At 40.0% G+C, this 26,415-nt stretch overlaps 1 protein-coding gene across 2 annotated transcripts; it reads left to right on the top strand.

Annotated features, from left to right (window-relative positions):
- Positions 1-4,193: 4,193 nt before the first annotated feature.
- Positions 4,194-23,256, top strand: lingo1b (leucine rich repeat and Ig domain containing 1b). 2 transcript variants are annotated; one of them, XR_004896927.1, is made up of 3 exons: positions 4,194-4,594; positions 19,460-22,252; positions 22,605-23,256. XR_004896927.1 is itself a non-coding variant. In XM_031290144.2 (2 exons), exons 1-2 carry the CDS (start codon positions 4,583-4,585, stop codon positions 21,317-21,319), a joined length of 1,872 nt encoding a protein of 623 aa, XP_031146004.1. In that variant the 5' UTR covers positions 4,194-4,582; the 3' UTR covers positions 21,320-22,297. The 2 variants fall into 2 exon arrangements, 1 of the variants encoding a protein (XP_031146004.1); XM_031290144.2 differs by lacking the exon at positions 22,605-23,256 and having other exon boundaries at positions 19,460-22,297.
- The last annotated feature ends 3,159 nt before the right edge of the window (positions 23,257-26,415 follow it).

Below are 26,415 nucleotides of genomic sequence, written 5' to 3'. Positions count from 1 at the left end.
CAAGCAGGCGGTTAACAAAGCATCTTTGGTTTTTAAGTCCTCGGAAAGCTGACGAACATCTTCCCTGAGGTCAGCAATTTCTTTGTTTGTATTATTAAACAACGAGGAAATCCTGAGGGGGAGTGGTGACTCGCCAGGTGTAGAGGTTGCCATGAAGCTAGCGTTAGTTTAGCCGGTAGGCCTAGTCTTGATTCAGAATTTATGAACTTAGAAAAATAAAGGTGAGAATTAGTTGGTTGAAAATTTGAAGAGCAAAAAAATGCAGATACATAATTCCAATGCATAAATATTCAGTGCTAGAAATTCAATGGCTTTTTAATTTCAAAATCCGATGAAACAGATTTACTTCCATAGTGATAAATTAAAGTTGCAATACGTAACACTGACAACTAGTGTTTAATATAGTTACTGCAGTACAAATTCAAAATACTGGAGAGAGTCGTCTCCCCCGCCCCCTCCTCCCTAAACTCAAAGTTCACGTTGGTTGCCAGGCTGAGACCACAGCATCCACAACAATGTTGCTAGACGCCTGTCTCACATAGCCAGACATTACTTCACAGCACAGTGGAGTAGCTAACGTTAGATGCTGGCTATATTGACAGTCATTAAAGCCTGTACTCACGCGGAGCTCTGTACCCAACTGACAGACACAGTTTTTTGGGCTTAGAATTACAGTAGGAACCGCTAAAAACACAACAACCTCGCTGTCCTCTCCACCCGACGTACAGACACATTTCCTCGGCTTAGAATTACGGTAGGAACCGCTAAAAATAACACTACTTTGCCGTCCTCTCCACCCAACTGAACACTTTATTGGCTTAGAATTACGGCATGAATTGCTAAACACACTGCAAACTCACGGTCCTCTCTTCCCGATTTACAGCCTCTCTCTCTTGGCTTAAAATAACTCACCGTTGTCGGCTACGGCCGCTGAACAGGCTACACGTTGTAAACAGCCGTGGCCCGCTTGCCAGAGGCCTGTACTACGAAGCAAGATTTGGCGTTACCAAGGTAACTTCAGGTTCAACCCAGGGTTTGCTGTACCACGACGGTGGATCACTTGTTACCGGGTTAAATCGCTGGGGTAACTTATGCTGAACACCTAAACCTGGTCGGGAGCAGGTTATGTTGGAGATTAGAGATCAACCGGTGTAAAAGCACCGCCTACTGACTAATCAATACTCGATTGATAACGCCGTCACCGTTCTTAGATCAGGTGGAGCTTGGTGCACGGAGAGAGAGAGAGAGAGAGAGAGAGAGAGAGAGAGAGGGAGAGAGAGAGAGGGGGAGAGAGAGGTGCACTCATAAATGTTAAAACATTTAGAGACCGACAACCCTGTTAACATTCCCTGATGGGTATTTTTATGAAATATATAGATTTTAATGGGAGGGAATTACATATAGGCTATTTGTCGGCTGGAATACACAAGTGTAATTATGGTCAGATCTTGTGCCTGACTGATGGGGAAGTGATATTGATAAGTGTTGTAATTTACGCATCTACAGCGTCAGCATTTTTTGCCAGCTTTCCTTCCTGTTTTAGGAAGCAGAGACTGTATTGCGTTTTACCTGCAAAACCGTGTCTGTGTTCTTCATATTTATGTTGAATTATAATTTGCTCTTATATAAAATCTGCAGCTCTGGTAGATGTTTGCGATTGGTCGTGCTGTGCAAACACTGCCTCTTTTATGTGAACGCGCAAGTCGCTGGATTGGGAAACCTTGGGTTGATTGAACTAGTTGTTAACCACCGTTGTGACACAGGTTATGCGGGACCGCGGTTGTTAGGGTTAGTGAAGCCGGGTAACTGAAAGAAATCCAGGACGTGTTGATCTTGATTCGTAGTACAGGCCACTGGTGAAGCAGTTTTGATTCACTGGTATTGATCAACAACCCTATCATACTCCTGCAGTTCTATTATAGTCATGAGGCAAACATTTTCAAACAATGTGTGTGTGAACCTCACATGTCAACTGATGACTGACTGTTGATGTGGGGGCCCTGTGTGGTGAGAGTTATGGGAAACATCTAGGTATGACATCATAACAGGATCGGGAGACCATGAGAACTAATATTCTCCAGGTATAATTACTATGTTTCGTGCGAAGGACAGCTGAATAACAACTTATGTAACTGTGTTTGACTGTAACTTATGTCTGACTGGGGGACCCTAAGTTGTTATGATTATGGGATTGACAACTAGTTCTCCAGATGTGAGGCCGGACAGTATAAAGAGTCTGTTCATCTAGTGTTCAGTAAGAAATTGGTTTGTGCATGCTTCTGTGTATGTGACCGTTTTCTCCCACTCGAGTGTGTATGTATGTATCTGAATCAAGCTGCATCTAATCTGAAGACATCTGAATCGGTCGTCTGATTCTCCTAGCCATTTCCAGATATCAGTACAGTAAAGCCAGAGGCTTACTGCAGTTAGAGTGCACAGAGATGAGAGGCTATTCACTGTACTTCCATGCTGGTAGGCGTTCTTCGGCATTTAACGGCAGACTACAGCACTTGTATAGGCGTAAATGCTCCAACGTAAGGTCCAAAAGAATTGCATCCCTGGTGCCTACGGTACCTGCGGTACGGTAGAAAACGAGTGTTGTCACGGCATGGTAAGCAGGCTCGCCTCAAGAAAGTAACTCATAGCTCTGTGCTAGTTTTGTGCTATTCTTAAAAAAAAAAAAAAAAAAAAAAAAAAAAGCATCCTAGTAGAAAGTTGCATTGTATATGTGCATATATAATTATGGAAAAGAGTGCTTGCATTTTTAACAAATTCAACTATCTACATAGTTGTGATTAAATTATGTTACATAGTTGTGATCAAATTATGTAACATCACAGTACAGACATATTTTTCTTACTGATTGTCACAAATCTTAGGAACAAATGCAGCCACTAATCATAGGTTTCTTCACATGGTTTCTTCGGCCCTCATCTGCTAACACAGAAATAAGAAAATTCATAGCACCACTGGATGTAAATGAAGGTGTCATGAATCAGCTGTCCAATCTTTTTTAAGTGGCCATAGTGGGCGCAGTACAATTCAAAATGTAAAAAATGAGATGAATTCATCCTGCTCCATGTTGGGCGGTTCTTATACTTGGCGTCACCCATTCAAATTCCACTTACTCACATTTCATCTGGTTTTATTTCTTACATTAGGCATAAATCATCTCTTTTAGATTAGCTTCTAGTTGGTGAAATGAACCATAAATATATTTTATGTTGTATTGGTGTAGAGTGCTTCCCTTTTCCAACTGACCTGAATAATTTCCTCCCCTCTGTATGTTTTATTGTACAGCAGAGATGTGCCACCATTGGCTGTCTTCAGCTCTGTGTACTGCTGTTTGTCTATCAGATTTAGTACAAAAGCAGGATGGGCTTTCTTGTAGAAGGTATATCATAACTTGGTCTAAAATAAATTAAATACATTTAAGAAAAATAAATCTCTTTGATATAAAAAAAAAATTATAAAATGAAATGTATAAAATAAAATGTACATGTCTTTTTCTAAGCCTTACAACATTTGTCACACAGTTCATTTTGTGGCCAGGAGCCCTTCGTGTCCACCACCACTGCACTAAATTCTCAGCCCCCTAATCTCCCATAAACACTCCCTGACTGTGAAGCTTCCTTGGCATTGCCAGCGTGTGTGTGCCAGCCCTATATACCCATTAGCAGTGTTAAGCCTCTGCTTCTCATCCCCAGCCCCTACTCCTCACAGCAAAGGTGAATTTGTGTGATGATTACCTCACTTTGCACTATGGGTGGCGGTAATCCTCAACTCTGGCAAGAAATCTTTAAAAACAGAAAGTACTTATCCATCCCTATCCACCACAGTCTTAAGTTGCTTGTCATTACTAGCAAAGGTTTGCATACTGCAGAAATTGAATTGCATTTGCTCTATATCCCTGTAGTTTCATTACTCCCTCCTCCCCTTCATAACTCCTTCACTTTCTTCCCCTCATCTTCATCCCCCTGCTTTATTTGCACGTTCATATTCCTCTCTAACCTCTTCTCCTCACCACAAACACACACACACACACATTCACTGAGTGTTCTCCCGCTCTCACACAGCAGCTTGTTTTCCAGTCAACCAGATCATTCCAATCCTTCCATAAATAGGAAAACTACAGTAAACAAAAATCAGAGGGGGGGATGCTGCCAGTGCAATCAAAAGAATATTTCTCTCCATTTCTTCTCAACTCCCCTCGCAGCCTGTGCTCTGTGCCTCTCATTCTCCCAGTACACTGCAGCTCCTCCTTCCACCTCTCTCATCAGCTGCCCCTCCCTCTTCCCTCTCTGTCTCTACTAGGTGCAGCATGTATGTGAGTGTGTGTGAGCCAGCCGAGCCGCCTGTGTGTTTACATGTCAGCCTATCAGTGCTGCCGGATTTAGCGCATCTGGAGAGGACGAAGGCAATTCTCAAATGCCCCTCCGACAAGGGGTTCTCATCGCTGTGTAGATCCCTCTTTCCCATTTGAATCCAGGCTGTCTTGAATCCTGCATCCCTGTCTCCATGCTTTCAGAGGCATTTTGAATTTCCTTGGCAACATGGAGCTGCCTGAATTAGAATTCTCTGCATGACAGTCCTGGTAAGTACTCTGTCTCTATGGTAGGTTTGAGCACTGAGGCATTGGATCAGATTTATTATGGTGCAGTGGTGGGGCCAGGGGATCGCCAGGGAGCAAATTAATGTCAGGAATAAAATTGTGTATCGTGGGCAAATGGAAGGGATGGAAAGAGGGAGTATTATTCACTGAGGAGGGCTTCAGATCTTATTTGTGCTTTGTCATCCAGATGGGTTTCATTTTGCTATGTGCTATGCAATCTGGGTTTGTGCTGTGTTTGGAACACACACATATGGTGTGTAACATCTGAATGTAGAGAATGTAGCTTAGATATTTGTTCATGGTGTATATATAAATACAGGTATATACTGTGAATGTTATGCGTGTGCATGGATGCATGCAAACACACCTATGTCCTGCCTTTTTATAACACAGCTAAAAAGGTGTGAGGCTGAGCAGCAGAGTGTCTGTTTTGTGTTTCTCCCCGAGTGAGTTGCCAGGGTGGTCGTCGTTGCTTCCTAATCTGCCCCGATTAACATTTGTGTTCCTTCAAATGCCAGTAAACTCATCTAGACTCACACTTACTCATTCACACTCATTCATTCTCGGCAGCTTTTTGCTGTTGGCTAATTCCAGTGGGTATGTGTGGTCCTATGCAGGTGTTTGATTTGCCACAAGTTAAGTTAGAATAGGTGGCAGTGGTGGTGATGGGGAAATATGCCCAATGAGTATTTATGCAGGCCAAATAATCAATCTCTCATAGTTTGATTTTCTATTGCTCGTTATATTTGCATTTCTTTAATCATGGCTCTTTCAGGGATTTTATAATCAATGCTCCAGCAGGCAGACCGCGATGAGGGGACTCTTCCTCTCTGTTTTTCACAGTGCAGTAACAACCTCTGCAAGCCACAGACCCCTGACAGTCTGAGTGAAGGGTCTGCTCCTCACGTCAAGGCTTTATGAGCTAGACAAAGCACTTAATTGGGGTCCTGTAATCAGGTTGTGATAGCTAATTGGAATGTTTTTCTTTGTGGTTATTAATGCATGTCACTGTGTGCATACGTGTGTCGCTTCAAAGCACTCAACGCAATTTCAACGAACTGCAATAAGCGAGGCATGTTTATGACTGGAATTTCTGATTACATCTGGTGAACAAAGGAGTGAATAAAACTAGTTCACTGTTAGTGGGTGATAGGTGGAAATAATCAAGCCTGCATTTACTCAAATGTATTTTCATATTTCATATGTTCTGTAATGTGTTTCATTAAGACCTATGTATGTACAATTCACATTACAGTACATATATAATAGTACACCATTTTGCATTACCACAATATTCAACTTGCATCAAAGGATTTAGGCAGTTAAACAAAGAAACACTAACATATTATCACTGTATAAAGATGTGGCAGGTTTGATGCAAAAAGTAACCTATTCACATATTCAGCATCATAAGCATTAAATTGGAATCATTTTTCGCCCCGATAAATATAAATCCAATATTCACTCTTTTTAGCTCTGTTTTTGCTCTTCACCAACTCCTGAATATCTGAGTCTTTAGCTACTAAATGCTACTTTATGTTCACCAGCTAGACACCAACTTCGTCTATTTGCCATGTGGTGCCGGACAGGTAGATGCAGCGGGTTGATTAGACTTTTTTTTTTTTTTTTTTACTGAAAACAGCTGCCTGCTGTGGCTGGAATCGACGCTGATGAGAGCGAGGAAACCAAACCAAAATGGTCAAGTTGCAGGCTGTGAAACCAAAACAGTGAGCTAAAACACAGAGGGGAACCCAAGAGTCAGGCTAGGCTATTAGGCTACTCATATTTGCCCTGTACTGTACAGGGCAGCAGCAAATATGAGTAGCCTAATGGGTAAAATGGCAAACATACTTTGAGATGTTCTTAGTTCAAATGCCTATTGTTTAGGTACCTGTATGTGGCACACAACAGCTCAGTGGCCCCCAGAATAACAATAATATAAAGATGGGTGTGTGCATGCAACAATAAATGCTAATATATTTACATTATCTATAAATATTAAAGCAAAGTAAGCTTGTGGAATCTGTAGGATCCAGAGAGAGGTTCTTACCTATATACTTGAAAAATAGGCACAACACACACACACACACACACACACACACACACACACACATCACTCCCGACATCTCAGGGAAAATGAGCTCAAAAGGTTCTCTTAGTGAGCTAATATATGACGATTCTAGCAACTGACACATTGTGTATAATCTTTTCACCAGTACTAGTAATACAATTATAATAGTAGTAAAAATAATTAGGACAATTCACACACATACTATAAAAACCAATGGAGCCCGTTCTAAACATCAGTCCAAACAAAAAACAGCTAGGCACAATCAAAGCAGCGCTGCTGTTCGTTTTTTCACAGTGCTTTGTTCCATGCTGTCATATGCTTAATATTCTGTGACATAGCGGAATACATAACACTGAACAATAGCCAATTTTCTCACAGTAGGATCAAATGGGTATCATCAAAGCCACGATAATGTGCTTACAACAGGATTTACGTTTTCTTCCCAGTTCAAATGGAATAATAGACAAGTTGACGAATCACATGTTGGAAGTTACAATCAGCAACATTTGTGGGTTAATTCAAGGGAGACATAAATAACTATATTTAAATGGAAGCAGACTGTTTTGTTCCTATGTTCTTTTTCGGTTGAATTCATTAAGCCTTATGTAAGTAACAGATGATAGAGAATTAATGATGTCACCTGCATCTGAAGCCTTTGGTCTCTTCTGGTTTATTTTTCTCATGTTTCCTTTTGTGTTCTTCCAATTATAGCCCATTTTATTTACAGCTAAAATCAGGGCACTCTGCACATAACAGTTCATGTGTAATGCCCCAGAAAGGACCAATGTATAAAGTGGCCAGGAAACATCTAGGGTGTTATGATTAAGGCATTCTCTGAAACAAGATCCATCTGGAATCCAGATGCTGCCACATTATGGGTAACAGCCACCTTGAAAAGGAAATAGTGAGAATGATTGTGGTGAAGACTGCCAGACCACGTGTTTACACAGTGTCTGCTGAGTGTTGAGGTGACATACTGATGTATTCAGAAGGTCACAGACCTGCTGCTCTGCAGCAGCCTTTCTAATTTCATCTATAAAATGGAAGGAGTCTCAGTCCGTCAATCTGTCTGTCCGGCTGTCTGTCTGGCTCATGTGACCCGCATGACCAGACCTGCATGCGCAAAAGAACAATAACAAAGACGTCTCACACACACAGCACAGCATAAGTAAACATGGGAAGCCACTGTGGACTTTGTTTCAACATGCATTTGTGTGAATAAACAGCAGTTCACTTTTGCTGCTGGATATACCAAATATTCCGACTATACTTTCTTTTTTTCATATAAAGTATCAAGCAACCAGTTTTTTCATGAGCAACACTTTATTAAACTGACAGATTTTTGAACAGGGTTTGGTGGGATGTTTAGGGTGACAAATACAATCACGTAAAATAAACAAACCAAGTTAGCCCTTCAAGCTCATACGTGCTAACTACTAAGGATAACTGCCGAGTGTATTCATAAAATAAAACACAGAGGCTCCGTAATCTGAACCACCGTGATCCAAGACGGCCGACACACTTTTATTAACTCCCATATTTTCAATGGCAGGGTATAACTACAGCTTCACTTCTTCCTGATACCCTTCACAATAAAAGCCCAACTTAAATTCACGAGGCAACTCAATAAAATAGCTACCACTACGCTAAACTTTTTTCATTGCTGACACTAGATACCAAACATAAGCCAGAGGCTATATCGTATCAAGTTGCGGTCAACTATAAATTCAGAACTTCTAAGCAGAAGGCAGAAGATAACATTATCTCGGAGCCTGACCGGACAAAGCCTTTCTTCCACCGGGCAGCTGCCGCCGTCTCAACCAGACTCCCCCTGGGTCTGGTTTTGCAGCTGTGTGCAATGTTACCATAATGTGTGTAACTGCTGTAGCCGAGGGTGATGAAACAAAACACGGAGGCTCAGTAATCTGAACCAACGTGGAACAACCAATGACTGCACCAAGACACACTTTTGATAACTCCTATATTACAACAGCAGGGCATACCGCTAGTGCCACTTCTTCCACCTTTACCATTCACAATAAAAGCCCAACTTAAATTCACTAAGAGAAACCTCAATAGCTTTCATGATGCCAACAACAATGTATGGATATCAAACAAAAAGCCCGAGACTATCATGAAGTTGCTGTGAGCTGTAAATTCACCACTTCTAAGCAGAAGGCAGAAAATGAGTGACGATTGAAAGAGGCATTATCAGCCCAATGCACTTAAATGTACTTCACAACTGTTCAAAGTGGAGCTTTCAACTCTAATAATGCTGGATAGTTTAATGTATATTAGCCTAATGCATCATATTTTAATTGTTGTATTCTGAGTAAAAATCTGAATCTGCATCGTAACCGGCATGCGATTAAAAAAAAAATTAATCGCATTGCGATTAACGCGTTAACACAGCCCTACTTTTAATTATAACAGCTTTATGCAAAATATGAGAGTCAGGGGCTGGTATGGAGGACTAAGGTTGCATCATGTTAATGCTCCTCGCTGGATCCAAGCTCTAGCATAGCAGAGCCTGAAAAATACTGTACATTGAACTGATCACAGTGGAAGTCTTGCAAAGACCGTGTCTTCCCATTCATGTGTCTGTCTGTTCATCTCGTCCTTTTGTTTGGCGTGTATTAATAATGTAATTGACACTAGTGGTCGGTTTTCTTTCATTTCGAAAAAAAAAAAAAAACCCTGATGAATTATGGCTATCACCTTTCTGTATTCTCAAAAACTGTAAGGACTGGGGCAGTACGTAATTAAGCCACTGGAATCTTTATGTCATTTCTTTCTACATCAACACCAAAGCTGATGCGTTCCTTCAAAGAAACCGAAGAATATGTAGAAAGTAATTCGAACATCCTACTCAAATGAATGGTTGCCTTGTATGGGTAAAAACATGCCAAGGCCCTTCAACTTAATATTTGTACTGTCGCCAGTGATTATTGCCTGGGTGATTTTGGTGTGAAAATCTCTCAAAATCTCCTATTGTGTTTTCTATGAAGGGCTGTAAGAGGCTTGTCGGAGGTAAAATTGCCTTTAGCATGGCATTTAGCCCTTTCTTTTCAATTCCAGTCCAAAACATCTTATATTCCCTGATGGTGAGCAGGGGATAACGGTTTGTGTAATTTCCAGCTTATCCTACTTGACTTTCAAGAGGAGTGGGTGTTAATGGAGAAAGGAGCCTCTTAGTATTACTGTTAGACTTTGTCAATGAACCAAGATGTAGATCTGCATGGTAACACCGTATAACAGGTTAAATATACTGCAAGGTTAATTCCAGGCCCTCGTTTTCCAATATTTTAATGAGGAACAGGATCATTTAGCTATCCCTTGTCATGGATCTGACTTTTCTTGTTGATGAGTCTAAAAGGATGAAACTATCTCAGCGTCTTTAATTAGATCTCTATATGATAAATAATGTAACATAATGTAAAATAAAAATGTTCTTGGACTGCAAATTAAAACGCCATTAAGCAATATTCTTCGTATCAACACTAAATCAAATGATGATGTAAAAGGGTTATTAGTACTGCTGATCTCGAGAATGAATAGCCCAGTCTGCCGCTCTGAGCTGCTTTCAGCTAATTGTTTTGGTTCACCAGCCCGTCTGGTTGTCCCTCTGGCTTTCACTGACATAAAACCGTGGGCAGCTGCACCCAGCTCAAAAGCTTCTCGAAAGCTCCCACACTGATCCGATTGTATGCTACCTGCCCAGTGTGAAATAGTAGAGTAGAAGCCAATATCTTTTGGAGAGTTGAGTGCCTGGTAAAGGCGGTCGAACATCTAAAAAAAACAAAGACACTTTTTCAGGAGTTGTAAGACCAAACAAGGGCTAAAACCAAGGTGAATACTGGACCATTTCTCACATGGTCGCGCAAACTGTCCTTAAGTGCAGAGTCCAACACATTAACCACAAAAACGTCTCAGTATTTCAGGGCTATGGCTTTGTTTTGACATCTACTTTCAGAGTCTCTAGCTCAAAATTAATAAATTGCTGAACTGTTTTCATTTGTTAATACAAGGACCCTTCGACAATACAATCTTAAAAGGCTCATTTAGAATTTGAAATGTTTTTAATGTATTGTTGTGTGTCTTTGTTAGTGCACCTTATGCAGGGTACACATCACACAAGAATCAAGCTGATTTTGGGCCTGATTCCCCCCTCCTGACAATCGTCAGAAAGCCCAGATTTTTGATGATTCTAAAGATTATTTTGCCAGATTGTCCTGTGGTGTGAGGTAAAAACTAACAATACTTTAATCTGATATCCTGTTGTATGTGGGGAAACGCCAAGGACAGCCAAGGACGCAGTCTAGTCTTGTTGCACCCGGGCCGGGCTTCTGAGGGAGAGCATTGCTCATACCTCTGATCAGCGGATCACGTAGGGAGAGAGAGGGTAGAGGATATTGGGGACACACACACTATAGGTAAAAAACTGTTGAATCTATCAATACATGTCGCTATGTGTGGGGTTTCTCATTTTCAACATCTGTTAGGATATGAAAAATCATTAAGATCGCTATGCTTCTAAAGGCCCTGACACACCAACCCGATAATCGGCCATCGGACAGTCCGGCGAAGTCGGTGACTCGAGTCTGTTTGGTGCGTTTCGTGCCGTCGTCCGTCGGAGGGGCCATCGCCCTTCATTGTGGCTGACCTGACTTGCTGGGTCGGAGGGCGGGCAGTCGGACTCAATGACCAATCTGATTGGTGGAGTGCTAACCCGGAAATGGCAAGCGGGATGAGTGACGAATGCCTCTTAAAATCTGATGAAATTTTTTTAAACTGACCTTTGTCAATCTGAAATAAAGACAGATTCAGCAACTGTATGGCCTATTTCTCACTTAAAATGTTTTCAGAAACACGTTTCAGTTAACTATTTTCGTAAAATACGAGACCGTATTTCGAACAAGCCGCCATTATCGGTCAGCTGGAGAAGCCAGACCCACGTGACGCATTCGTCATTTCCGGTCTTCATTTTTTTGTATTACGTCTCGCGTACGTGCAGAACGTACGCTCAAGTCGGCATCGCTTCGGTGTGTTCCAAGGCACTTTTTGGACCTCGGGGAGCCAACGGATCAGTCCAACTGCCTTTTCTGCCGACAGTCAGCTGTCAGGTTGGTGTGTCAGGGCCTTAAATACACCCCTCAAGTTGAACCGGGAAAATCCTGATTATGATTCTCGAAATCAAGCCCATCTTGATCTCGCGCTTTTAAGGAACAACCTTTACGTTGGATCAATCATATTTAAAATTGCCAAATCCAAACAATCTTAATCTTCTTGATTTTAAGAAATTGATGTCATGATAAACCTACATTTCATATTCAATCTTACACAACAGAAGTCCTATAGAATGATGAATAATGGTTACACATTGTTACCAGACATCTATGAACACAGTTGGAGCTTTCTGATGAAACTCAAGGTCTAACCCCAGCCAATCAGGATGAGCATATTCAAATTGCCTGCCAGCATTCACTCAAAGTTCAACATATTGAGACATTGTAATTATTATTTTTAGAATAGCTTATGTACAGAAACAAGCCACCTAAAACTTGAGGTCAACAGTTCCAAAAAATGACGATTCGTGTCAAATACAAAGACAGATGCTTATTACATTGGCATACATTCAACATACAATTAAGACAGATGACTATGAGGCACTCAGAGTGTAGTAAAAAGCTTTTATTCAAGCATGGCTGACACCCACGTTTCAGCAGTAGTCTTTTTCAGCGTGATATGTGTCAGCTCAGAACTCTGGTTACTTAGGATTTCCCCTTTCGATTTTTCTACATGCCTCGAGCCTTCGGAATCCAAATAGCAACTTTGTTTGCTGAGAGAATTCTTTTCTTTTAAAAACACAATGTTTTGATAGCACTCCAGTTTTTCGTTTCTGAGATGCTAACATACTTTATTGATTGCTCTCAAAGACAAAGGATTAGACATTTTTTTATGTATGGATTAAGAGTCTTTGTATGGCAGAGGGTATATGTGCTCTGTGTTGGTTTGTGGCCTACAATACATGCTCTTTTGGCATAATGACTTTCTAAACTTTGAGAATGCACACACACAGCAGAGCATACAGACCAATCAGAGCTTAAATGCAAGTCCATCACACCACCATAATGAAGGCGATATATCCGAAAACATTAGGTGACGTTTTTTAAGCATGATGTACTGGAGAAGAATTGTGTGACATGTTTTATTTTGACATATAGAACTAAAAGTTATCAAAGTGTAGTAAGTCTTGCGTTGCCTTTCTTGGCCTTCTTTTAGTGACTTGCACTGTGGTATTGGGTGTCTCTTCATGCTTGTTTTTGGAGTGATCCACAGTTTTTTTTATCTAGTGTTGCATGGATTCATAAGGGGCCCTTCTCACAGTAGACATTTTGATTGTTTTGTAGTAGTTAAAGTTGTAGTAGGTCATTTTTTTTTTTTTATTAAAGGTCCTATGACATGCTGCTTTTTGGATGCTTTTATATTAGTGGTATATTATATATATTCGCTCGTTTGCAAGCCATAATGTCCCTTTCTTTCTCATGGGCGGGCCAAATTCTCTGGGCGGGCAAAGCAGAGAAAGGGGAGGTAACCTTTCCCTTTCCCACTGAAGTCAGCTGACCTGGGCACTTGAGTTGTCTTACAAAATGTGGCAGCCAATGATGACCTACCACTAATCAGGTCATGATAAGGTGAGTGTCTCACACAAGGATCCATCAAATTATTTTAGCTGCACTACAAAAGATGCAGGGTCAAAGAGAATTAGTCTCGTTCAGTGATCACACAGGCGACAAGAAGGCACTTCTGATCTTGAAGCTGGTTATTTCCAGATCAGTAGTGTAGAGGATGAACATCTGAGAAGGATGCAATTCTTACTGACTTGCTATTGGCCAGCTCCCTTGGGGTGCCTTTAAACATAGCACTGGTCCTGTGGGGGTGCATAAACAGTCTGCAATCTTAACCTCACTTTTTAAAGCTCACATTAAGTGTTGCCTTATAGTGTGAGAAATACCATGTAGAGGAAATATTTCTTTATTTATATGCAATTTGAAAAACAGCTTTTCATGTGATGGCACTAAAAGTTTGTTTTTATTAGATTTGGGATTTAAAGTATTACATTACAATAAAAGCATACAACCTGCTTGGCCAGCGTCCACCACTACCAGCCATTATTCCTTACAACAGGTCATAGTGCAGTAAAGGTACTATGAGATAGAGTCAAATGGACAGCCTAACAGAGACTGTTGTTTTCAGTTTCATTAACCACAGTGATGTTTAGATAGAGAACAGGCTTCTATGATCAACTACTCCACGTCCCCTGGCATCTTCGAGTCCATTAATCTACAATGTCACCTGTCAAACTGAAAACTATCCAGCATGAATGCTGATGAAAGCTTCAGTATCTGTTCAGTATGTGTTGGATAAGCACCCTTTAGGGTTGTTTCTGATCCACTTGCAGACCTCTGCTTTACATCTCCTTAAGATTCTCCAAGACCAACGCTAACATTCGGGTTAATTCTTGTACAGTTTGATAGTTTTTATGTCCAAGCAGCCGGTGATTCAGACCAATTTAACCGGAAAAATACTGGTGTTCACTACACAAGTATTTTTCCGGTTAAATTGGTCTGAATCACCGGCTCCTCTCCCTACCTTTTTGTGTGCCATTATAATGTTATGTACAATATTATGATTCTGTGATCATAATTGCTTTCAAAAACTGTTTGAAAAACCATTCTGCAAAAACACTGCAGAAAGATGGTTTCAATGAATACTGGTGACAATCGTTTGTCTTAACACTTAGTATGCTGGATTATGGGGCATGAGGTGTTTCGCGTAGGTTTGTCTTGAAGTAGGCTGTCAGAAAACTACAGTATGATAATTTACTGTGCATTATAGAGACATAGAAACTGACACAGGTAATTAAATATTACCTAACAGTTTCATATTTGCATCAACCATTCCTACAAAAAGAAGCTTCTGTGAATTTGCCCGTCATCCACAGCGATCACTACGATTAGCCGGACTCCTCCAAATCTCTCTCGACACCATCTCCTTCCAAAATAAGTATGGCTGTGGGTATGTTCTGTGCAGTTACTGCTGAGGCTAAAGTGTATGCCTTTGTGGTTGAGAGCCCTGCTACCTAGAGGATACGGCTGACAAAAAGAAAGATCGGGAGTTTGCTGACCCCATGCAGGTGTGTTTCTGCATCTCAACAGGAGTAGTTCCCATGCACTGAACCATTTTGTCTTTCTCTAAGCATTTGATCCTGGCATGGTGAATCATCAGGCCATGCAGTTTCTTTTTAGGTGTGCAGGCATTCCCTTTATCTTAGGCTTCCTTGGGGGATTTGTTTCTCATATCAGACTGCTCATTCCTCTGGATGATGTAGATTAGCTGGCAATGCAGCTTTGAAGTGCCTATGTTTAACCAGCAAGCATTTATTGTAATATAATTATTAATACAGGTCATTGTATATTAGTTATATAATTTATGTTGGTATGTTAAACGGTTGCATGTCTAGATCTGCATATGCTAGAGATTTGGCTTCCATCTAAATATTTCCATGCTAAATGTGACGCAATCAATTAGTGGCTAGATGTAAACACCTACATTTGATTGACAAAGAAAATTCCCTGATATAAGATGCAAACTTTTGAGTTGATTAAATTGAATTAAAGAATGCACCAAAAGCACTGACCATGTTTGCGGTTTAGATATCACATACTGCAGAACAGTCTCCTAAAAGAGACCCACTGTGATGCAACAAACAAGGTTTTTAAATGTTTGCTTTAAATGTGTCAGTTGAACACAAACGTACCAGTGAAAGCAAATTGTATCTCTTAAACCCTATACATATTTACTTGTTACTTTGTAGCTGTAGCTTCCTTTTTTGTTTCATCCTTCATAAAACAGTCACAGAATAATAAGCTCTTTGGGAAATGTTTGCCACTCAACAACAAGCAATGTATAAGAGAGGTGCTAATGAGCACATTGTTCGTGACCGTTATGAACAGAAGCAAGAAGTTGTCTAGAGAGCGCAATCATTCATTATCGGTCATAAACATAAATTAAAGATGAGCCTTTATTGATAAGATAAGCCTTTACTGATCCCCAGAGGGGAAATTCAAGAAAGCATCATCATGTGTGAGGTGCACAAGATAAATTATGGATTGTTTATGTTTGAATCTCGAAGAGATCGAGTTTTGTAATACTTACTGTAGTATAAAAAAAGGGCCGTCAACGAATCATGAGGCTGCCGTGAACCTATAAGGAAACAAACATGCAAGGGTGAAAAAGAAGGGTCATTTGCACGAAGACGCCAAGGAAAATGTATAGCTAGAGACATGACGAGATGCTGGAACGTCTGTCTGGGCCAACGCCAAATTCAAGGAATGGCAAGAGACTGTTTCTGAGCAAATAACGAACCAGCAATGTGAGAGCGGTTTAATCCGTGTCATGTCCTGCCTCCTGCACACTCTAGAGAAAGAGGGGGAGAGAGGTCTACGGTCTTTAAATGTTTAAGTTTTACAGTATAGGACATTCTTTTGTTTATTTTCTAATGTGTAGTTATGTAGATCCTTTAAAAGACATGTTTATGTTGAAATAAATATACAAGTTGTTACGTATCTTGTATTGGTTTGGCCTGTTATGGACATAATGCGCAAAAATAGTTATTTTTTTCTTTTTTAAAAGGAGCAATATTTGAACGTCATTTTTGGCCAATATTGACAGCCCTATTGTAAACTAAGAACAAAAACTTTGTCCACAAAGACATTGCAGCTTATTTCACGTCACGTGTTTCCGAAAGATTTAATGCTCACGTGTATAGGGCTGAAAGAAAAGAACGTGAGACCTTTATGAAAAAGGAGCTCAACTCACATGTAATTGAATCATAGTTACAAAGACAAACACTCTCAGAACTCAAGCTGCATTGATGATTTATGACAGCTGTCACAAGCTGAAACTATCTAACAGGGACATGGTAGAGAAATACAGTGTAGACTACAGTTTATAGAGAACTGAAAAAGAATGCTAATTGGTTTGCAAATAATGACAAAGCTTTATATTTGCAACAACGACTTACTTTTTAGTAATTGTGCATGACCTACTTAGGTTATTTGTCTATCTCCTGTACATAAAAAGGGTTCAATAATCTCTTCCCATTTCCCCCAGTGAAATTCAGTGACTCATTAGCAGTGCACACCTCTCTTCGGTTTGCCCTGCATCAAGCCACATGGCATCATAAGACAGGAGATGCAGAGAGTTAAAACAAGAGACTAATGGTGAGCCGCGACAAGCTTTTGAGAGAAGACTGTGACAGGGCGAGAGATCCACAGAGAAAATGCAAGCAGTCATAAAAGAGCAGGAGAGAAAAGACCTGTCCACTCATATTCCTCCCCTGCACAATACCATCAGAAAGATGAATGGAAAGAAATACTTTAAACCCCACTCTAAACATGCAAAGACTAAAGACAGTGTTTATAAAAGCCAGTAATTGAGAGCTTATTTGCCAACATCTTTTTTTTCAGAATTTCAGCTCAAGTTCCAAACAAAGTGTTGAAATATTGAGCAGATCTGTGCTGTGAGGCCAGATTACACAGATAGTACCCCTGCCCTTACTACGCTCTGAACCATAAATCATGCATGCTACTCGGTAAGAAAATCACAACCGCATTTGCATTAGCTTGTTTTTCGATTAGCAAGGACATCAGTGAGCCTCATCTGCGTTCATATGCCTGACTTGACAAGATAAAAATCACATTACGTGTCAAACAGATAAACCCGTCACCCATTTTCTGCATCGAGTATCTTAGTGATATTTCATTTCACTAGAAGGTTTAGCATCTGTCACAATGGCTCAAAGTTAAACGTGTGCTTGTCTGCTTTGGAAAATATCTCACCATCCCATTGGACAAGTCTACATGCTATCCATCTGCAAATTCATGCAATTAGCGAGAGACACAACAGACTGGGATGTCACAAAGGAGCCAACGATAGACACTTAAGCTTTCATTCTGACAGTCTGCTTTTTACAATGCTCTATACACACTGGACTGACGCCCGACGCGTCTGACATATGCAGCCAACTGAAATTAGCAGTGCTGGAGGAAGTGAAAATAAAAAGATGCAATGACTGTTCCACTAGAACTACTCAGACCACAATCCAAGCTGCTTCGGTCCCATGCCTTTACAGTAATTCACCAGGAGTGATGTTTAATTTGTGTTGGTGCAATAAAAGCAGAATCAGTCTAATCTTTACTTATCAAGTCTAATATTTTTTCAACACTACATAAGCGTGGTAGACAGCCAAAGAGGTTTTAAAAGGCACTACACTGATAATTTGAAGCACTCTACCAAAACACTTGTGGTGAATGAGTTACAGACGGAATACATAGCGCCTATTCAGCTCCCACATATGACAACATGATGAATATTCAGACAGAGACTAGAGAAACTATTATCCTCTCAATGGAATTTCCTCTTTGGAATTTAAAGATACATTTCTTTACACTGTTGAATAATTTCATGAACATGTGGAATTCAATTTCCCTATTGTAAAGCAATACAGATATATTACTTGTTTAGATAAAAGAAAAAACAAATCACAGTGTAATTTCTTACTTTGCATGATGTTCTTCTAAGAGTGGGTCCCCACAGATATAGATGTGACTTAAATCGCATGATTGATGTGAGAAGTAGAGCTTGAAGGTTTTAGCTGTTAAAGTTCCCCTGAGTCAAAATCAAAAAGGGGGTTTTAAGTCATCCGACAATCCCTCTGTCCATTTATCACCGCTTGGCTGCAATCTTTATGTCAATGCAAGGTCAACAGCTCAGCAGTGGCATGGGATGTGTTAAGTTTGCAAGTATTTCAGGGAGCCATTTAGAGATATAACAAGCGAAGACAATGTGTCACTGATATTGGCAGTAATTGTTTCCAGCATACTAAGTCAGAAGCACAGCAGGGTGGTTATATTGTGTGACCAAGCCCTTTTGATTGGCTGATTTCATTACTTGTGAGTAAAGTCACCATAATTAAATCTTATGCAAGGAAAGGCTTATGTCTTTGAAAAGCCGTGCAGATAAAAGCCACATTTAGATTGACTTTGCAAAAGTTCTGAAAATAGATTTTTCAAAGGTTTTATGATGTATTCAGCTTATACTGTAGGTTATGTCAGAAAATAAAAATAAGAAGGGCCTGAAACGTGGGAGGACTCATTACATCAGATAATGGAATTATTATCCAGAAAATTGTGAATTTCAAAACAAGAACTGATCAAACTGTAATGGCTTGTTAGGAAACACAGTTTCATCACAGAAAGGCATTTTAATGACATTTTAGATATTATTTTATGAAATGTAAAAAGCATTTCAGGAAAACAATTATTAAACACTAAAAGAAATGCAATTTATTCTAGTTATTTACATATAATACATTTGGGCAGCCATATCTAGCCACATATGTCTACAAATGAAAAACGCATCAGTCAATAGACAGCTTTTGCTTTCTGAAAGCGGTTTTATTTTGTGTTCAGTTAAAATTAATGACACACGATAGTTATTCACACTCATTAAAACTAAAACCCTGATTAAGGGCTGAACTGAATCAATATGTGTTGCATTTATTTTCTAAGAAACTAATGACATTTAATTTCATAACTTTTCTTTTGATCCATCTATCTGTTAGGAGTATGATTTGGCATTGCTCAAAATTGTGGCAGCCATTTGTGTAACGCAACTACTCTACTAACTACTCTATTTCTATTTCTCCACAGGTAAGCAGTAGAATGGTGTCTGGGGAGGCAGGAGGGCACAGCTACTTGGTGGCATGCTGGCAGCCCATCCTGATCCTCATGCTGGGCACCGTCCTTTCTGGCTCCACCACCGGTTGCCCCTCCCGATGTGACTGCAACGGTCAGGAGCGTTCAGTCGTGTGCCATCGACGGAGACTGGCAGGTCTTCCTGAGGGCATACCCACAGAAACAAGGCTGCTTGACCTCAGCAAGAACCGTCTCAAAACTCTGGGGAACGAGGAGTTCATCAATTACCCCCAGCTGGAGGAGCTGCAACTTAACGAAAACACAATTTCATCCATTGAGCCTGGCGCTTTTAGCAACCTTATGAACCTTCGAACTCTAGGTTTGCGCAACAACCAGCTGAAGCTCATTCAGCTGGGGGTGTTCACAGGCCTGACCAACCTCACCCAGCTGGATATTAGTGAGAACAAAATTGTCATTCTGCTCGACTATATGTTCCAGGAGCTGTACAACCTGAGGGCTCTGGAGGTTGGTGACAATGACCTAGTATTCATCTCACCCCGATCATTTCATGGCCTCAGCAACCTTGAAAGCCTCAACATCGAGGGATGCAATCTTGCCTCAGTGCCCACTGATGCCCTTAGCCATTTGCATAACCTGTTGTCACTTCGATTAAGCTATCTGAACGTCACGGTCATGAAGGATTACTCCTTTAAGAGGCTGTATCGGCTCAGAGTGCTGGAGATTTCTCAAATGCCTGCCCTGGATACCATGACCGCTAAATGCTTGTTTGGACTCAACCTCACATCATTGTCCATCACAAACTGTAATCTTACTGTCATCCCCTACCAAGCCATCAGTCACCTAAGATATCTCCGGTTTTTGAATCTGTCTTTCAATCCCATTCATACTGTGGAAGGGAACAAACTGTTCAATCTGCAGAAGCTCCAGGCTTTTTATTTGGCTGGTGGGAGATTAGCTGCCATTGAGCCCTACTCTTTCCGAGGACTCAACCACCTCCGTGTACTCAATGTATCCAGCAACAGCTTGAACACCCTAGAGGAGTCAGTTTTCCACTCAGTGGGAAACCTGGAGACTCTGGCTTTGTATGACAACCCATTGGCCTGCGACTGTCGCTTGCTCTGGGTCTTCCGCCGGCGGTGGAGGCTCAACTTTAACAGACAACAGCCCATGTGTGCTTCACCTGAGGTTGTTCAAGGAAAAGAGTTCAAGGACTTCCCAGACATTCTCCCTTCTGACTATTTCATCTGCCAGAAATCAAAGATCATGGATTATAAGGTTCAAGAAAGCCATGTAGATGAAGGAACTACGGTTCATTTTGCTTGCCAAGCTGAGGGTGATCCAGTCCCTGTGATAATGTGGCTATCCCCTAAGAAGGAATACATCACTACCAAAACTGTGGGGTCAAGGCTTTCTGTTTCTAATGAGGGCACATTGGAGGTGCGTTACGCCCAAATCCAAGACAACGGCACCTACTTGTGCATTGCAAGCAATGCAGCAGGCAATGACACCAAAGCTGCTCACCTTTTTGTGCATAGCTATTCCCCCAATTGGCCCCACCAGCCAAACAAGACATTTGCCTTCATTTCCAACCAGCCCAGCGATGAAGGTGCTAATGTGACCCGGGCCACAGTCACATTTCCTTTTGATGTAAAGACACTTATCATTGCAACCACTATGGGATTTATCTCTTTCCTCGGAGTTGTCCTCTTCTGTCTTGTAATATTATTTCTCTGGAGTCGGGGGAAAGACAATACTAAGTCAAGTATAGAGGTTGAATATGTGCCACGTAAAGAAGAACCAGAGGAGGTCAGTCCAACCGAGGCACCCATACAATTCAACATGAAAATCATGTGAACTTCGAATGGAGGCCATGTAAGCTTATAAACTGCAGTCGGGATGCATACTATCTTCGCTTCAAATATGTACTCACTTTAAAAAGCGATAGAAATTGCACAGCAGCAAATGCATCTTGACACTATACCCTCATTTTTGTTTTTTTACTTGAGGGACTGAATCTTTAAAAACAAATGTTGAATTTAAAATATTCAAATTTCTGTAAATTTATATTGGCAATAATTAGTATGTTAACATGCACTCAACAACCTGATGATTGTGTTTAACCAAATTATGCCAATAGTTTGAATAAGCACATGGCTCACAGTATATGGATTTCCAAAAATAAACTGTTTACATGATAAGTGGGTTATGGTCTGAAAAAATATTGAGATTAGTCTGCAAGTTTGAGCACAAAATAAGAAAAATATCTTGTTAGGATCTTGCTGCCGTCTTTTGCTTTGATGGATGTACAAAAGCACAATAACCCATTATTAGAGCCCAAGTTCTGCTGCTTGAAATGCTAAGTTGAAAGCAATTTCTCTGTATTATATTGTCCCATCACAAGCAATTGACAAATGTGACATGAGTATTAGGGGTATTTTTAGATGGATAGAAAAAGGTATAGAGGATATAAAGAAGTACTTTCAAGAAAGTTGTAAAATTACAAAGATAGGCTAAACTTTGAAACTTAAAATTTTGAGAAAGGAAAATAACAGTATTACAAGACTAAAAGTAATTTTTTGAAAATAAGCTGATACTATTTAGAGAAATAAGTTTTAACATTATGAGAAACCATCATGTTTTAAAAAACATGTTTGAACAGCAATTCTCCAAAATTGAAATTTTAGTATTAAGAATCAGTTGGTGGATTAGACACAGAGGAGTCAGTGAAACTTACCACCCTTCGTGTGTCAGTGAGCAGAAGCCTTCAACATTAAATTGTGTTTTGATGTTTTCTCTGCACACTTCGGCATTGCAGTCTGCAAGAAAACCTGTCAAAAAAAATCAAGTAGAAGCCTGTTTCTTCAGTACTTGTCATAGACAAGCAATTTTGTCAATTGAGCTTCAATTATCAGTTATAATAACTGGAGTATTCCCTTAAAAGGTGCACTATGAGTTCCTGCATGGTTTCAGCGCAATTTCATTTTTGTCTCAAATCGTAGGCATCTCTCCTTGATCCGCTAGCAGTTCCACAGTTCCAGTTTCACAGTGTATTCAGGGGGCAGGCAGCTAGCAGATCAAGGAGAGATGCCTACGATTTGAGACAAAAATTAAATTGCGCTGAAACCATGCAGGAACTCAGTGCTTTAATCTGGTTACAGTCTAATTAGAAGCGTGCATGTTAACACACTGAATAAAAGAAAAAAAGCCAGTCCTACAATATGTGCTCCTTTCTGCCAGCAAAGGAAGTTTGTCATTAAATGTATTAACATATTCAGCTATACATATTTTCTGTATTTTATTCTTTCCTTGTACATTATGCTATGGCACAATAGTAATGCTTTTAATGGCTGTGAGTTTTGAACATTACAATCTAAGGAGCAGATTAGATATTCATGTTTTTGATATAACTCAACCAAAAGAGAGTTACAACTTTTCGGAGTACCCTTGAAAATCATCAGATTAGCAATTTATCATCAAGTGCAAAATGTATTTGTTTACCTATTCGGCAGCTTAAGTATGAGCACTCTAAGTCCTGAGGTTATATTGTCACCACTGCATATCAAAAATGCTGACATTAATTTGTTGCCTTAAGTAACACATTTTCCAGCTTTCAGCTAAGCAATACAATATTTATGTGTAAAATTAACTTTTATGCCTCATAAGGATTTTATGTAATTAATTTCACCGTCTGGTCTGCTCTGAAGATAGTGTGTTCATTAACTCTAAAAGTACTTGTTTAAAAAAGGGACAGGCAGATGGAAATTCTATTAAATAAATAACATTTTATACTACGTGGGTGCTTATTTTATGCTAGTCTACTATGAAAAATGAATGTAGAGGACACATTGTTCAACTCTTAAGAGAGGTGATCTCCTGTGCTGCAAGTAAAGTAATGTCCACAGAGCCAATTGCTTTACTGAAGACTCACAAAGTGAAGCAAGCACAGACCCCTTAAATACTCATCTCACTGCAGTTTAATGTTGGTACTTGCCAATAGGGGTCATAAAATGTCATACAATCGTATTCGGAATTGGTGGTAATGTAGACCATACACTTTTCCCAGGGATCCTTGTATTTGTGCACTGTAAACCAAAATGGCATGTCAAAGTGAGATCATGTTAGACCTTGTTATCATATTTCTATTGTCAATTGTCACACCTGGCTCCGTGTTCATCAGCCTAAGCTGCATATTGTAAGCTTCAGCGGTCTTTCGAGCTTAACACAAAACATTTCTTACTAAGCACGATAAGTGAGTTAACTATGGCAATGCCTAAGTTGTGATAGCAGCCTTGCAGTGCTTCTAAATTGTTGGTTGTCGTGACAACAGATGCTCAAAACAGAAACATATCATTCAACTGTCAGGTTGACACTGGGGGCACAACATTACGCTGAAAGCTAGAAGCCATAAAGATGCTTTTTTTTTTTCTTTTTTTTTTGAAAAAAAGGGGCTGTTCTTAAAATACTGAAAAAAACAGCAGGCTGGGATTGTCTCCAGGCAGCTGTTCCCCAATATGTGAAATACCTAGGTTTCTTCACAACCACATGCACGCACAGCCGGACTGGCTACCATAACAAAACAGAAAAGCTTGATTACAACACACACAGTGGGAGTGTGACTTCATTCTCTTTACCAATATATATATTTATATAGCAAATATTCATTTGCTGCTATATTAATGTTCTGAATGTCGAGTACAGCCCCTTTAAGCAGCAACTGTCAGCCTGATCAAAAACAAGGACATGAAGAAATTGCTTGCTTGTGGACAGGTTTAAAAAAAAAAAAAAAAAAAAAAAACGTTTTTGACATGATGTCAGAGTAAGCAGAAGGTCACTCCTGTCTGCGTACCAAACATGCACAATGGATGTGTCTTGTTCATTAATTTGGAAAAAGAAAACATGGATTAAACTGCAAAAATGGTAAAGACCGTTGTGAAATTGACTAGAGGAATAAGTCTAAGAATGCAGGCATAGGTTGGTAATAGCTGCCAAAGGCTACTGAAAAGAGAAGCAACATGAAGTGATTCTGAAGGGCTGTCTACAGGCTCAACATAAGATACGTATACGGACAGACCACCGCAAATTGTGCGTGCAGTGTAGTCAGTAGTTCAAGCGAGACACAACCATAGGAAACAACGTATAAATAAATAAAAAAATGCCGAAGCTAGGCAAGTTAGACATTGTAAAACAGCTATACTTACTTCGCCCGGCACAGGGACAAACTGTAAATACAAAACAGCTGGGAGGAGATTGTACGGGAATTAAACGTGAGTTGGATGCTAGTGAAGGAAAAGTGGAGGTCCGTGCGAAACCTATTTGTTAGTGCCCCCTCTAGTGGATGAATTGCTTAACATCCATGCCAACGTAAAAAATGCATGGAAGTATGTTGGCAGTGACAATTACATCGTGACGAATATTGAGAGTTGACTAACAGCACTGTAGCGATCTTTACCTCTACGACATGGAGATATGGTTAAAAACAATGGTGAAGCATTCCTCAAAGTTCGTACTTTGAGATACATACATAAAAATTCTTGGTCGTTCAGTTTAATTTCATACAGTACATCATGAATGGGGACATTTCTATGCTTTCCAACACTTGTTTTGAGATTAAAAGTGAGCAAATTGGCCTTGTATCAGCTAAGCAACTTGCCTCACATTTCTGAGAATAAGCATTTTGACATGCTCGACAGAACTCGCCAGGACCTGTTGCATCAGGTTTACGCGCGAACATTGACAACAGCAAGACAACTATTTTAAGTGTTCTGCCTTCTTGAAACTAGAGAAAAATCCCACTCTTTCCTCTATGATGGAATTTTCCCTATATGACTATTACACAGGTTTAAAACCCTGTTTATAATGCAACCCATTTTCTGAAAGGCCAACCCCATAACTGGCCATCTACTATGATTGATGAAAATGTTATTCCACTACCACACTCCATTGCAGCTGCACTAGAAACACAACAGCTACTGGAGGCTCTCCAATACAGTAGCTGGTTTGTAAGAGTCTTTTAAGAATGGAATTTTATTCATACCTCAATTTCGAGCAAAGGGAAACTTGCAGGCTACACTTTATGGAATTACAGTTGCACTCTGGGCTCATAAAGCGACAAGCAGTAAGCAGCCAGATATTATTGAGCCAAGTAATCACTGAAACTTTAAAATCGATTCTGTAATAAAAACCAGTGTAGAGAAACTGAGAAAAAGAGGCTGCTATGGATGAATGAAACATGTTTATTCTTTACCAATAATAAGAAAAAAATTGGCAGCAGATATACACACAAACTGGAGCTGAGCCACAGCTTGAGGACAAACCGAAAACAAGCTGTCATCTCGATCTAATAATTTTAAGTAATGCCCTGGTTTAGTCATACCGTTTTAAATTCATTTTAGACCAACTTGATGTACAGTTTCAGGGTTGTGAAACCAAATTGTCAACAGATGCATTTAGGCCTATGTAAAAGAAAATGTGGAATATTTTCATCACAGCTTGTAGGAGAGGAGATTAAGATTAATGCAAACAGCCAAGAAATAACCAAAGGGGAGAAAAACTAATAGGCACAATTCACAAGTAAATAATGAAGCAAGAGAAATATACAGGCCCAAGGACTTAACATTTTCTCTTTGACAGGTGAGATGGGAGCTGCATCTGGGGGTTATTATGAGCTGTCAACAATTTAAAATCAATTTGAAAGAGGCCATTGGTGATATACGGCCTTAAAAAACTGCTGAAATATGCCAAGCATTTAAAATCTCATCTCTTGATCAATTAGATATCTACTTGTCACCTCATTTATGAAAGAGGAGTTATGTGATGCTCATCAGATGAAGGAGGACTCCGTCAATCATGCCACAAGTTCATTGCATTTTCAAGGAGGTTTATTGGCAACATGCTGGACAGGCACAGAGATAAAGATAAAACAGACCCTTTTTGTCACAGAGGGAAATTTG

This window comes from Sander lucioperca, chromosome 3 (genome assembly GCF_008315115.2).
Source record: "Sander lucioperca isolate FBNREF2018 chromosome 3, SLUC_FBN_1.2, whole genome shotgun sequence".
Lineage (NCBI taxonomy): Eukaryota > Metazoa > Chordata > Actinopteri > Perciformes > Percidae > Sander > Sander lucioperca.
The sequence above is the reverse complement of the archived record's forward strand: the minus strand, read 5'-3'. Positions and strand labels throughout refer to the sequence as shown.